This window comes from Lonchura striata, chromosome Z, assembly GCF_050655825.1.
Source record: "Lonchura striata isolate lonStrDom1 chromosome Z, ASM5065582v1, whole genome shotgun sequence".
In the NCBI taxonomy this organism is placed as follows: Eukaryota; Metazoa; Chordata; class Aves; order Passeriformes; family Estrildidae; genus Lonchura; species Lonchura striata.
This window is the reverse complement of record NC_140740.1, coordinates 65,580,943-65,595,439: the sequence shown is the minus strand read 5'-3', so window position 1 is coordinate 65,595,439 and position 14,497 is coordinate 65,580,943. Positions and strand designations below refer to the sequence as shown.

Below are 14,497 nucleotides of genomic sequence, written 5' to 3'. Positions count from 1 at the left end.
TCCAGAAGGACCTGCTACATGATTTTACTGTACAATATAATAATGCTTGCAGATTGGTGGTTCCCATGATCTTTTTTACTCTTTTTTAAAAAAGACATGAAATTCCCTTTCTTCCAGTCAGTGGGAACTTTGTTCGTCTGCCGTCAGATAGATATGAATGCAAAAAATATCTGTTATGCGAACAACAAACCACTGCTTTTGTCAATAAAGGGAGTTGCATGTGCAGAGGTTTAGGCTCTTGTACTTTTTCCAAATGCAGTAAGGAGGCCTCTAAAACACACTGTGATGTCTGTGTTTACCATGTTGTTACAGATTCAGCATGGAGGAGAATGATTGGATTTTTCTATTTTTCCCATGTAGCTATCTTGATTTGGGAAGGAGGTATGCTGTTCTTGAAGAATGATTTCAGATAGTGTTCTTGTTCTTTGCTGTTATGGAGAGTGTGCTGTTTCAACTATATGAAGTTTAGCTCACAGCTTAAAAGGTATGCAGGTATTCTCCTATTTGTCCACAGGATTTGGAAAATAGAACAATGCCATTTCAGGCACAGTTGAAATAATGGACCCAAATTGCACTTGGTTACTCATGGTAATACAGAGGGAATATACCCAAATGCATGTATATGGTTATATTGTCTGTAAAATAAAATTATTTATGCATTCCTGTATTCTTGAATGGATTAAAAAATCACAAGTGCATTATGATTATATTGATCCAGAGCATTATATTTAAACAAAACTAACTCTAAGAGCTGTGCTGAAGCTTTTAAATTATCCTGTACTCTTAAGTAAGTGATAGAATTGTTACAATAACTCTGAGTTGTAGTGCTTACAGAAGGCAATTATGTGACTTGGAAAATTCATATCCCACCCACGTCTGTGCATCTTCTGTGTAAATTACTTCTATGACTGCAGTTAGTTTTAATTGAATTAGTTTTAAATGTTATAGCTTGAAATGAAAGCTGGCATCTCACTTATCCTATCCTTAATGTCGAAGGGGTTTAAAAGAAAGCTTTCGATTTCTCATGTTTTCTCCTTTTTGAAAATATTTCCTACATTCATCAAGTACCTCCAATATTGAGTACTCAGAAAAAAGCAACTGCCAGTAAAAGGCTGTTCTAGTGAATGAAGGGAAACAGAGTATCCCATGTGCTCACTGAAGAAAAATTTCCATTTTGCTGTTCAGTGAGGGTGGCATTGTGTGTGATAGGTCCATGTCTGTCTAGTAACTTCTTACCTCCTATGGTGGTACTGATCTGCCGTCAGTGATGTTAATTTTTTTACTATGCCATGACCAAGAAGTAGCTTTTATTTCTTGCCAGTTGATGCCACAATAAGTCAGTTATTTATGCCAATAAAGAATATATAATGAAATTACTCAGTTAAGTGCATTGCTGTCTTTTTGTTATGTTGATGAACTAATCTGAGAGTATGCTGATTAAATCACATGTAAGGACAGCATCTTTAGTGTAAGTTGGGTGGTACTTTTGCTTGGAGCACTATTAGGGCATCAACATTGTAACAACGACACTATATTATTTTTATTGTGCCTGTTTGCGTTCAGTAATGAGTAAGGATTCAGTTTCTAAGGGAGTGTGTGTTTGAGGGTGTGTGTGGATGTATATTTACCTACAAGTGTTAGGTAAAGCAGTATACTACATTGTCCTATTTGAATCAAACATATGTTTGTTGTGAGGGCTACCAATATACAGTATATATAACAGAGAGACAATATAACAGTAATTTCTTTGAACAGAAAGTATGCGTGAAATATACATGGAACTTTTTTTTTACTATGATCTATTTACATGTTGCTTGTGTCTCGCTTATACTGCAACATTAAGGAATTGAGGGGACAGGTGAAAATGCTCTTGTTTGCTGCTGATGTCTGTTAAAAAAAACAGTCTGGTCAAGTCACCTACAGCCCTCTTACAAATTTCTACCTGATAATTAGATGTTAACAGTGCATACTGTCTGTGAGTGACTTCTGTGAAATTGAAAATAACACAGCATTATTTTAAGAGCCTGGTATGTCTAAGGTTCTAAGTCTTCTTGTGAGTTACTGATCAGTCTTCTGGTGACTTTTCAGGTTGTTGAAAAGCACAGCACCTCACAGATAGATTTGTTAAAGAATAAGAGCATTTTTGTTGTGACTACTCAGCAGGACATGGTTATAATGAGAATACCTCTTATTCAGGAATGTAGTATGTGACTGGAAAACATAAAGAAGCACTGGCATAGTGGGTCAAGAGAGTCTGAACTGACAGTATGCAGCAGTGTAAGTTTAAAAATTTTGCGAGACATCAAGAAAGAAACAGGTCTTGTTATTTGCATGTGAAGTGTATATGTCAGCTTGATAAAAGATTTCAGTTGTTTAGTTGGAAATGTACTAATCTATCCTAGATCTCTGGGGAGCCAAGAACAATCCATAGACAAAATTTTCTTGCAGGTTTTTCAGTGCTTATACCAGCCAGCCAGGTTTTTTTTTGCATTCCCCCTCATGCCCCATGCCATGTAGTGTTTTGATTTCCATGCAAATTTTTCCAGTCTGACAATCATGTGTTTTGAAATAATCAATTCATAATACAGAAAATTATGGGTATGTAATTATTACAGAGTTCTTATTAAAAATTAACAGTAAACAATAGCTCTTTCTGTCCTCCCATCTGCTTTGCTTTCCCACTTTGGGATATGGACTGATTAAAGAACTAAAATGAGAGTTTGTGTCCTGTATTTTCATAGTGATGATTGGAGAGGTGGGGGTGCAGAAGAGGTTGTTTGGATTGAGTGTGAAGAGGTTGGGGCTTATGTTTTCTTTTTCTGCTCTGAGGGCATTGTCTTTTAGATTTGAGAAGATGAATAATAATTAGTGAATAATATTTTGTAATGCTGTAAAGATTTAAGGTATGATAGGAACACTTAATAGTAATTAACATGCTTAGAAATAAATACAGTGAAACATCAAAAAGAGTACTGATTTAAAATTGGAGGTAACAGGGATGCTTGATGTGTGAATTTATGTTAAAGGAGGGAGTTTTTCAGTTTATCCTTGTTTTCAACACAATGCACGATATACATCTATACAAAAAACTAAACTTACTTGTAAATGTAAAACCCAAACTGTTATAAGTGTATAGTTTCTGTGACATTAAAAAAAAAAAAAAAAAGAAGATACTGCTTATGCTTTTGATATTTGTTTCACCACCAATTTAAAAGTTTTGCTTTAGTAAATTCAGTGTAATTACTTCAGAAAAAAGATGTCAGGTAATTCTTCTTGATAAAGCTGTATAAAACTACTCAAAAGATTCAATGGTTTTATGTTTCCATTGAAGAAATAACTGCAATATTATGCAGTTTTAGGTATTTATGATATCAAATAGCCAGTGAAATAGTGATGCTTGGAATTCCCTTCCAAAAGGAAGGTAAAATGTTTTGAATAAGGATATTTTTCTTTCCCTGCTTGGAAGTCAGAGGCATTCTTAGTTTTTTGATTTCTGCTCATGTTTATAAATTCACAGCTTCACTTGGAAAGCAAATACTTGTGCTGTAGCTCATTATGCCTTATAATGTTTGTTAGTGGCTTATCTTTTGTCAGTGTTCCTGAGCTTGCTCCTGTTAAAAATCAGTAAAAAAACATCCAGTTTACTTTGCAAAGTAAACTGCTAAAGCCTAGGGTAGTCTGCATTTGTTTTTGTCTTTCAGTATGATGAACTACAATTCACTTTCACTGTAGGCTGAGGGGAAAAATGTCACTTTTGAGGGAATACACAATGTGCTCTTTTCTTTTTTCAGAGTATTTTTGTCCTTTCATGCAAACGTTATTGTGGGGTGAGCCTCTTTATCTGACATTAGATATGTTCTAAGTAATGAGTAATTTTTGCCAGCTTTCAAATGACATCTGTATTCTACCTTTATATAAGATCTCAGCTGTTCAAGGTACACTCTTGCTGACCTCTTGAGCTGTTAACTTGCACTTGAGCAGGCTGAATGTTCTTTGGGTAAATGTAACCTTGGCAGCTACATTTTTTTTCTGTGCCAGCCTCAGATAGTGTAAGCAAGCAGTCTTTTTTCCATGGAAAATGTTTGGCTCCCAGGGCCATGCAGGGAAAAGCTTTACCAAGTCCATGAATTCTGCCAAGAGCTTAAAAAGGCTGTTTAAACTTCTTTTCATCTTAAACCTTAATAATTTCTAACTCTTACTCATTCCATTATACAAAATGCTTAATTAATCATATTACTTAGATTTAAATGAAATAGCCATTAAAATGTTCAGCATATTAAAGAGAAGAAAGTCACATATGGTAACTCAAAATTCTTTTACTAATTTCTTTGTAATACTTTTTTTATCCTAATAAAAAATTTTATACATTTCTGTGTAAACTTTCCTTTTGTGAAATAAAGTTCTCATACTTTTAACTTTGGATGAAGTTGTGTTTTTTTATTTCTTTAATTGGGTTTTTTTTTTTACTAGTAACATTACTTGAAGATGCATTTGCATCCTTATTCTTTTGGGCAGGACATTGCTTAGTTTTGTGTGCATTCATAGACGTTAAAGTACATATTGGGTGCATAGTAAAAGGCATATATGATTTAATTTAGCATATCTGTTGTTAGAATTGCATCATTTCTTTATAGTTCTGTGTGTGGGCATTCATAATTTGCAGTAGTAACTTTAAATATCAGTTTGTCATCATCAGAAATAAACAGCATGTATTGAAATATCATTGTTTCACAGTTTTGGAAATTCCAGTAACTTTTCACTTACTTCCGTAGGATTAGTGAAGACTTTGGTTTGTATTTTGTGATTGTAGTTGTTATTTGTTTATCATTTAACGGACACCTTTTAGCCTGTTCTGAGTAGCTGTTTCTTTGAAGTTTGTTTAGTGGCTTATCAATATTCCTTATTGCGAAGAAGTTTTTTTATTTTACAGTAAGGATGTGTTTTTAATATTGTTTCATCCACTGTTCTTTCAGCACAGATGGAAGAGTTGCAGAATTTAGTTATGTAAGGAGTGGCAATTTCGCTGACGTGAGTACAAATTTATGGCTGGTTTTACTCTTCTTTGGACAACTTAAAATAGCCTGTTTGTGGAATAGTTACAGGTTAAATTGAAGTCCTTGTTTAGTTAAAAGAGATTGTTTGTACATGAGTGTTTGTGTTCTCATTGGGAATGTTTGCTGGAACTTCATATTTTGTATTTATATTACCAAAGGGGGATTTTGTGAAGTTTAGGTAGAAATTCAGTTATCAGAGGCTCAGTACATGCTATATACCGAGCAAAAACTATGGGAGAGATGTAAGGACTTCGCTCTTATTGTACGTATATAGAGTACATATTTGTTCATTAGGAACAATTCAATACCTATTACTGTGGTTTTCAATTTTTTTGGCTTTTACTTTGTAATGGATGAAAGCTGTGCTCAGAAGTATTAGTCTGAAAGTTGTAAGCTATTCCGTGTTCTTGGGATGCCTCAAACTGTTTCCCAGCTGGGACTTGAAATGTATATGAATCTTCATGGTAGGACAAAAAGCAGATACCCCTGCTTGTAGGGAGTCTTATTGTTTGACAGTGCTTCTTAGATTCATATGGAAGCCCAAGGGTCTCAGCTCTTCTAATATATAACAAAATAAGCAGAAAACCCAACAGCTACCTCTGTGGTTTTGTATTCAGGACAGCAAAGGGGAAAGTTAAGGAAGCATGCTGATAAGCAGACCCAAGACTTTTAAGTAGGCAAGCAAAATTAACTAAACAGAGCTCATGAAGTCATCAATCAGCATAAGAAACTTTTGACTGTTTGCTTGACTCAAGATTTCTGAGTGTTTTCATGTAGAATACTATGAGCACTTTGTTCTAGTAGGTCTTCTCTCTGTTGTAGTGATTTTGTGGCCTTTAGACTAATTTCTTAGTAATTTATGATAATTAGTAGAAAATAGTGAATTCTGTATTAAATATATAAAAATTCACAAATACTGTTATCATGTCATTTCTGCTCTCCATATTTCTGATCAGCTGAGCAATTTGAATTAAAATTATTCTAAAATCGGATACAGAGGTTTATTCCTGTTTTTATGATTCAAAGATTTCCTTATACTGTGTTCTGGTTTGAAAGTAAAACCAGTGAGAGACTCCAAGTCAGAAATACAATTTATTGGGAAAAGGGGAAAAGGACAAAAATACATGCAATAATACAAAGGGAAAGGCTACTGACAAAGTCAGAATACAACCTGGCCAGCGTGCTGGTAGCAGTCCGAATTGGACGAGCTGCAGTCCTCTTGGGATGGCAGATGTAGTTGCTGTGTCTTCTCGGAGAACCTGTGAAAAGGCTCCCCTCTGTGTAGAAATCTCCAGTTTTATCCAGGTGGGAATGCCTAACTCCTCCCCTTGGGCAGAGCATCTTACGATGGGTCATTATGAGTCACAAGGTGTGTCCTTAATCACCTCCTCCTCCTGGACAGTGTTATCTCTGAGTCATGTGGCCAGGCATTGATGGGGCCATTAACAGCAGATAAGGAAAACTGCCCCAAGGCAACTCCTACTCAGATGGTAATTGGAAAACGTTTTTTTTTTTTTTTTTTTTTAATTTTGGACATTATCCACCCCTTTTCCTATTTCCATCTTCATCATGATGAAACCTTACACATAGTTCTCACTTAAGACTAAGTTTCCCTGTGGTACACAATGGGTTTTCTCATCCTTCTGCATTACCCACCAAGTATAACCAGGTCCTTGAGCAAAAACAATCCCACGGATGGGTTTGTCTTTGCCTGGGGTGGGATTAATCCAAACAGTCTTTCCTAAAATACCTTTCATATGTACCACAGGGACTTTATCTCCATCTACTGTCTGCAAGGGTTCAGATTGGGCAGGACCAGCTCGATTGATGGACCCTCAGGTGTTGACTATCCAGGTAGCTTTTGCCAAGTTCAGTTCCCAATTCCTGAAAGTTCCCCCACCGAGTGCCTTTAGGGTGGTCTTAAGCAGTCCATTACATTGTTTAACTTTCCCGGCAGCTGGAGCATGATAGGGGATATGATATATCCACTCAATCCCATGTTCTCTGGCCCAGGTGTTGATGAGGCCATTCTTGAAATGTGTTCTATTGTTTGACTCAATTCTCTCAGGGGTGCCGTGTCTCCACAAGACCTGTTTTTCTAGGCCTAAGATGGTGTTCTGGGCAGTGGCATGAGGCACAGGGGAGGTTTCCAACCATCCTGTGGTTGCTTCCACCATGGTCAGTACATAGTGCTTGCCTTGTCGGGTTTGGGGAAGCGTGATGTAGTCAATTTGCCAAGCTTCCCCATACCTGTATTTCAACCATCGTCCACCGTACCACAGAGGCTTCATCTGTTTGGCCTGTTTGATTGCAGCGCAGGTCTCGCAGTCGTGAGATGTCCATAGTAAGGTCCAGCCCTCTGTCTCGTGCCCATCGGTATGTTGCGTCTCTCCCTTGATGACCAGAAGCGTCATGGGCCCAACGAGCTAGGAATAGTTCTCCTTTATGCTGCTAATCTAGGTCTACTTGTGATATTTTCACTTTGGCAGCTCGGTCTACCTGTTTGTTGTTGTGATGCTCCTCAGTAGCCTGACTCTTGGGTATGTGTGCATCCACGTGTCGAATCTTCACGGTCAGCTTCTCTACTCGGGAGGCAATGTCCTGCCAGATCTCGGCGGCCCAGATGGGTTTCCCTCTGCGCTGCCAGTTAGCCTTTTTCCAGCGACTTAGCCATCTCCAGAGAGCATTAGCTACCATCCATGAGTCGGTGTAGAGATAGAGCCTCGACCACTTCTCTCGCTCAGCAATATCCAAAGCCAGCTGGACGGCTTTAAGCTCTGCAAGCTGACTTGATCCACCTTGTCCCTCAGTAGCTTGTGCCACTTGTCGTGTGGGGCTCCACACTGCAGCTTTCCATTTCCTGCTAGTGCCTATGATTTGGCAGGAACCATCCATAAAAAGGGCATATTGTCTTTCAGTTTCTGGTAGCTCATTATATGGTAGGGCCTCCTCAGCACGTGCCACTTGCTCCTCTTCTTCAGAAGACAATCTAAAAGTCTCCCCCTCAGGCCAGTTTGTTATAATTTCCAGAATCCCAGGGCGATTCGGATTTCCAATACGGGCGCGCTGAGTGATGAGGGCAATCCATTTACTCCATGTGGCATCAGTGGCATGATGTGTAGAAGGAACCTTTCCTTTAAACATCCACCCCAGCACTGGTAGTCGGGGTGCCAGAAGCAGCTGTGTTTCAGTGCCAATTACTTCTGAGGCAGCTTGAACTCCTTCATAGGCAGCCAAGATTTCTTTCTCTGTGGGAGTGTAGTTTGCTTCAGAGCCTTTGTAGCTCCGGCTCCAAAATCCCAGTGGTCGATCCTGAGTCTCCCCAGGCACCTTCTGCCAAAGGCTCCAGGACAAACTATGGTTCCCGGCTGCAGAGTAGAGTACGTTCTTGACCTCTGGTCTTGTCCTAACTGGGCCAAGGGCTACAGCATGAGCGATCTCCTGCTTGATCTGGGTGAAGGCTTGTTGGTGCTCAGGGCCCCAGTGGAAATCATTCTTTTTTCAGGTGACCAGATAGAGAGGGCTCACAATCTGGCTATACTCGGGAATGTGCATCCTCCAAAAGCCTACGGCACCTAGGAAAGCTTGTGTCTCCTTCTTGTTGGTAGGTGGAGACATAGCGGTGATCTTGTCAATTATTTCTGTCGGGATCTGACGACGTCCATCTTGCCACTTGACTCCTAGAAACTGAATTTCTTGAGCTGGTCCTTTAACCTTGCTTCGTTTAATGGCAAAACCAGCTTTCAGTAAAATCTGGATAATTTTTTCTCCTTTTTCGAAGACTTCCCCTGCTGTGCTCCCCCACACAATGATGTCATCGATATACTGTAGATGTTTGGGAGCCTCGTTCTTTTCCAGTGCAGCCTGGATCAGTCCATGGCAGATGGTGGGGCTGTGTTTCCACCCCTGGGGCAGTCGGTTCCAGGTGTACTGCACTCCCTTCCAGGTGAAGGCAAACTGAGGTCTGCATTCCGTTGCCAAAGGAATGGAGAAGAAGGCATTTGCAATATCAATGGTCGCATACCACTTTGCTGCCTTGGACTCCAGCTCGTACTGAAGCTCCAACATGTCTGGCACGGCAGCACTCAGTGGTGGTGTAACCTCATTCAGGCCGCAGTAGTCCACTGTCAGTCTCTATTCCCCACTGGACTTGCGTACTGGCCATATAGGGCTGTTGAAAGGTGAATGGGCCTTGCTGACCACCCCTTGGCTCTCCAATTTACGAATCATCTCATGGATGGGGGTCACAGAGTCTCTGCTGGTACGATATTGCCGACGGTGCACTGTTGTCATGGCAATTGGTACCTGCTGTTCTTCAGCTCTCAGCAGTCCCACAGCAGAAGGGTCATCTGAGAGACCAGGCAAGGTATTCAGTTTCCAGATGTCTTCTGTCTCTACAGCAGCTATCTCAAAAGCCCAGTGATGTCCTTTTGGGTCTTTGAAATATCCATTTCTGAGATAGTCTAAGCCAAGGATGCATGGGGCTTCTGGACCAGTCACGATGGGGTGTTTCTGCCACCCGTTCCCAGTTAAACTCACTTTAGCCTCTAATACAGTAAGCTGCTGGGATCCTCCTGTTACCCCAGAAATATAAATGGATTCTTCTCCTACATATCTTGATGGCATCAGGGTACATTGGGCACCGGTGTCAACCAAAGCTGTATATTTTTGTGGTTCAGATGTGCCAGGCCATCGAATCCACACGGTCCAATAGATCCGATTGTCCCTGTCCTCTACCTGGCTAGAGGCAGGGCCCCTCTATTCCTGGTCATGGTACACGTTGCTCTCTTCTGGTAAATAGGTTCTTGAGGTTCCTTCAAGAGGATCAGTTATATCATTATTCTTATATTGTCTGGAACTCTGTGTTTGAGAGACTGGAGCAGCATTGACTCTTTTTGTGTTAGGTGTTCTTTTTAGTTCACGTACTCGGGCTGCTAAGGAAGAGGTGGGTTTTCCATCCCACTTCCTCATGTCTTCTCCATGCTCCTGAAGAAAAAACCAGAGGTTTCCTCATGGATTGTATCCTCTCTCCTTGGCTTGGGAGCGCTGGCTCCTAATGGCAGAGATTCTTCTTGGTTCTGGTGAAATATGGTAGCCTTCTTCCTTAAGTTCCTTTTTTAGTTTCTTATGACTCTCTTCAATCAAGTCCCGGACTTGCTCAGCCAACCTTGTTTCCACGGACGAGACATGGGTACGAAATGGGGCAGTGACCGTATCCTCGTAAATTCTTAATTTATTGGCTAAGACGCCCACCCTGTCCTCGCCTTCTCTCCACTGCAGTGTTGCCAGGTAACGAGAGTACATCTCTGGTCCAAGCCGTGCAAATCTCAACCACATTTGTGATGTGCACTGGACACAGTCTGGACTCTTAGGGAATCTCTCGTCCTCTGCGAAAATTATCTCCAACACAGCCAATTCCCTCAGGCATCGGATACCTTGTTCCATGGTATTCCATTTTCCTTGGAGTACCTGGAGGTCTTCTTTACAAAGGTATCTGTCCCTCACACTTGCGAGTAGTCGCCGCCAGAGGCTGAGAGTTTCCTGGGTTCTCCCAATCTCCTGGTCAATGACCACATCCCGGGATAGTGATCCCAGTTGTCTGGCCTCACTTCTATCCAGAATGGTGTCATTGGCTGCAGCATCCTAGATGCGGAGAAGCCAGGTCAGGATGGACTCATTTGTCTGGCGGGTGAATTCTCTCCGCAGGTCACGTAGCTCACCCAGGGATAGAGAGCGAGTGATGATCTCTGGTTCCGTTTCTTCCGCTGGGTGCGAGGGTCCTGCAGTGTCCTCATCAGTCACTATGCGGACTGATTTGCTCCTCAATTTCTTCTTCTGAATGGGGGCAACTACTATGGGTTCAGGCTGCTCTGGTTTGGTGATGGTTTGTGTGGAGATGCTGATGGCGCTTTTGGTTCCTTCCTCTTCTGTGCCGGTCTGTGTAGACATAGACACTTTTGCTTTGCTTTTTGTTTTTTCCTCCATGACAGTCTGCGTAGACACGGACACTGTTGTTTTCCTTTTGGTTCCTTCTTTCTCTATGGCAGCCTGCATTGACATGGATGCTGTTGTGGTATTCTGTACAGGCACGGACACTGCTGCTTTGCTTCTTGTTTCCTCTTCCTCAAGAAGACGCTGCACCACACTATGTATGTTTTGCTGCACCACACTATGTAGTGTTTTGTTTCTAAGCATGTTGCAGATTGTGCAGAGAAGACAAAGAACTAACAACAACATTATGTTGTCCTTGGCATCCAGAGGGAACTTAACATTTTCAAAAACTGCTGTGTCAAGCCTGAAAGGTTTGAAAACATCAATCTTTACCCCTCCCCCCAGGGGCTGGGTGAGGTTGCTGAGGCCCCAGACCAGCAGCCTAGATTGGGACAAGCAAACAGAATTGAGTACATATTCCAAATCATTTTCATTGCCTCAGAGGTCATAATGCAATAGACATAGTAGACCAATAAAGCAATTCTCATACCATACTCTGGTCTACACATGAGCATTACAATTGCCAAATAATTCCCCACATTCGGGAAAATATAGAGAGCTAGGTATAAGACCCAAAAAAGCATGTTAAGCATCATAGTGAATAGGTACCCTCTACAATACAGGATTGTAATTCTGACTTCTCTCAGTACTTTCTTGCCACACGTTGCGCGCCAAAAATATGTTCTGGTTTGAAAGTAAAACCAGTGAGAGACTCCAAGTCAGAAATACAATTTATTGGGAAAAGGGGAAAAAGGACAAAAATACATGCAATAATACAAAGGGAAAGGCTACTGACAAAGTCAGAATACAACCTGGCCAGTGTGCTGGTAGCAGTCCGAATTGGAGTAGCTGCAGTCCTCTTGGGATGGCAGATGTAGTTGCTGTGTCTTCTCAGAGAACCTGTGGAAAGGCTCCCCTCTGTGTAGAAATCTCCACTTTTATCCAGGTGGGAATGCCTAACTCCTCCCCTTGGGCAGAGCATCTTACAATGGGTTATTATGAGTCACAAGGTGTGTCCTTAATCACCTCCTCCTCCTGGACAGTGTTATCTCTGAGTCATGTGGCCAGGCATTGATGGGGCCATTAACAGCAGATAAGAAAAACTGCCCCAAGGCAACTCCTACTCAGATGGTAATTGGAAAACTTTTTTTTTTTTTTTTTATCTTGGACATACTGAAAGGGAGCAAGGCTGGTGAAGGGTCTAGAATGCAAGTCCTTAGGGGAGTGGCTGAAGGAGCTGGGCTTGTTAAGCCTGCAGGAAAGGAGACTGAGGGGTGACTGTCACTGTCTATGCCTTGAAAGGATGCTGTAGCCAGCTGGGGATCAGTCTCTTCTCACAGGCAGCGAGTGACAGGACAAGATGACACAGGCTTAAGTTGTGCCACGAGAGGTGTAGGTTGGACATAGGAAGAAATTCTTCACAGAAAGAGTGATTGGGCAGTGGAATGGGCTGTCTAAGGAGGTGGTGGAGTCACTGTTCCTGAAGGTGTCAAAGGAAAGACTGGGTGTGGCATTTAGTGCCATGGACCAGCTGATGTGGTGGTGTTTGGTCATAGGTTGGACTTGATCTCAGAGGTTGTTTCCAGCCTAATTGATTCTGTGAAAGTAGTGTCATTTAGGCTGGAAAGACTACTAATTTAATGTCTTTTGAAATAATTAAAACAAAATCACATTTTGTTTAGAGAGGTTTAGTCTGGCTTTGTGTCTCATTTTTTATGTGTTTTGTTTGTTTGCGAATCCCCCCTCCCCAATTTAACAACATAAGCACAAGATTTTTTTTTAGATGTTATAATTACAACTGGCTTCTGTATAGATCCTAAGGCATTTTGGAAGCTGCAGCAGGTTGTCCAAATCTGAAAAACATTTTTATTTTTAGTTCTGTTTTGCCTGAGAAGAAGCAGTGGGTCATGCCTGGTTCACAGTCTACACACATTGTAACTCTTCAGGTGGCCTGGCAAGACATTTTTGGGAGATGGTGTCTTTTGTTCTGAGAACATGAAAAAAGTGCACTTGTTTAAATAGTCTTTCCCACTGATACATAGAAGTTCAGTATACTAAATATGTAAGGTGATAGCATGAAATTAGAGGTTGTACATTTTTTTTTTACTTAGTAACCCAATTAATATGGTGCTTAGTGTTTATATTTTAGCTTAATTCTGATCTGAAAGTTAACATCGTTTTAGCACTTGTACTGAGCAAAGACTTGGATACTTATGCAAAGTCATTTGAGTTACTAATTATCTGGTGTGCAGTTCAGGTTTTGTGTTACCTTTCTTTAAAAATTAATGTAGTGCACCATAATCCAGTTAGTTACTGTTTGTATGCAGCAGGGTCACGTTTGGTTTTGAAAAGAATGCTTACACTAGTAACCTAATTTGATTAGAGGAGGACTGTGAATTTTCCAAGTGTTTTAGTAACATCTTGTTCCTCTTTTCTTTTTGCACAACGTTTTTTGGTAATTGTTTGATTTTGTTTGGAAACTTGAGAAACAGTCAGCATTTTAAAAGCTTTGCACAACCCATTAAAGACAGTTGAAATTTTTGTGCTGTTAAGAAATATGAATTCTTTATGGTATAGTGCATTTTTCACAAGCTGATGATGGTCGTGAATTACAAGATCTTTTTGGCAATTTGGTTTTTAACATTTAAATTTGACATTAGAAAGAATTTCTTGTCAGGCACTGGAACAGGCTACTTAGAGAAGTGGGGGTGTTGCCATCCCTGGCAGTATTTAAAAACCATGTATATGTGGCATGTATGGATTAGTGGTGGCTGTAACAATGTTAGATTACTGGTTGCATGCCTTGATCATAAATGTCTTTTCCAGTCTAAATGATTCTCAATTTCCAAAACACTAGTAGTCATAGCTGCACTCTAATTATTTTTGCCTGTTGAATAGGCCTATCTGCCCATATACTATGGATTTAGTTTATTAGTTCCTAATTTTATGTTAGACTGTTTCAGTAGGTCTCATCCTAGTCTGGACTATGGTTTATGTACACATATTGTCTTACCAGTCTTCATCTTTAGCTGGATTTTATTTTTCTCCCCTAACATTTTTATATAATCAATACGTGGGTTTAGATTGTAAAATAACTAATATTGGTGCTTCCAGTAATAAAATCTTATTGAAATAAGACAACACCAGCAAAAAATAACAATGAATGTGTAGTAGAAATTACAAATGTGAGAAAGCTTTTACCTGACATCTAGTTTTCACAAACTTTATTTGTAAACAACATTGTTTTCTTGCTCACTTAAGTTTTTCAGAAACTTCTGTATAGTGCAGGTTAGATGCCTGAGTGTTAGAAGACTGTTTACTTTATTTTTTGAAATAAAGAGCTGCATGTGGTAAAACTTAATGTTGAAGCAGGTATTCTAGGCTTAGTATTCTAATAGAAATTGTGTCAGTAACAGAAATAGATATAGCAAAAGGCAGTCTTGTTAGAATAA

General features: G+C 40.2%; 2 protein-coding genes across 2 annotated transcripts in view; one reads left to right on the top strand and one right to left on the bottom strand.

Moving 5' to 3' along the window:
* Window positions 1–14,497, top strand: part of CNTLN (centlein) — a 218,847-nt gene that overhangs the window by 14,633 nt on the left and 189,717 nt on the right.
* Window positions 7,506–8,198, bottom strand: LOC146763870 (ribonuclease H1-like). The gene has a single exon (XM_085566611.1). The coding sequence runs from the start codon at window positions 8,196–8,198 to the stop codon at window positions 7,506–7,508; it is 693 nt and encodes a 230-aa protein (XP_085422737.1).

What these genes read in the sequence shown, in the direction of transcription:
- LOC146763870 (XM_085566611.1), bottom strand. Translation starts at nt 8,198, where the DNA reads ATGTTTAAAGGAAAGGTTCCTTCTACACATCATGCCACTGATGCCACA.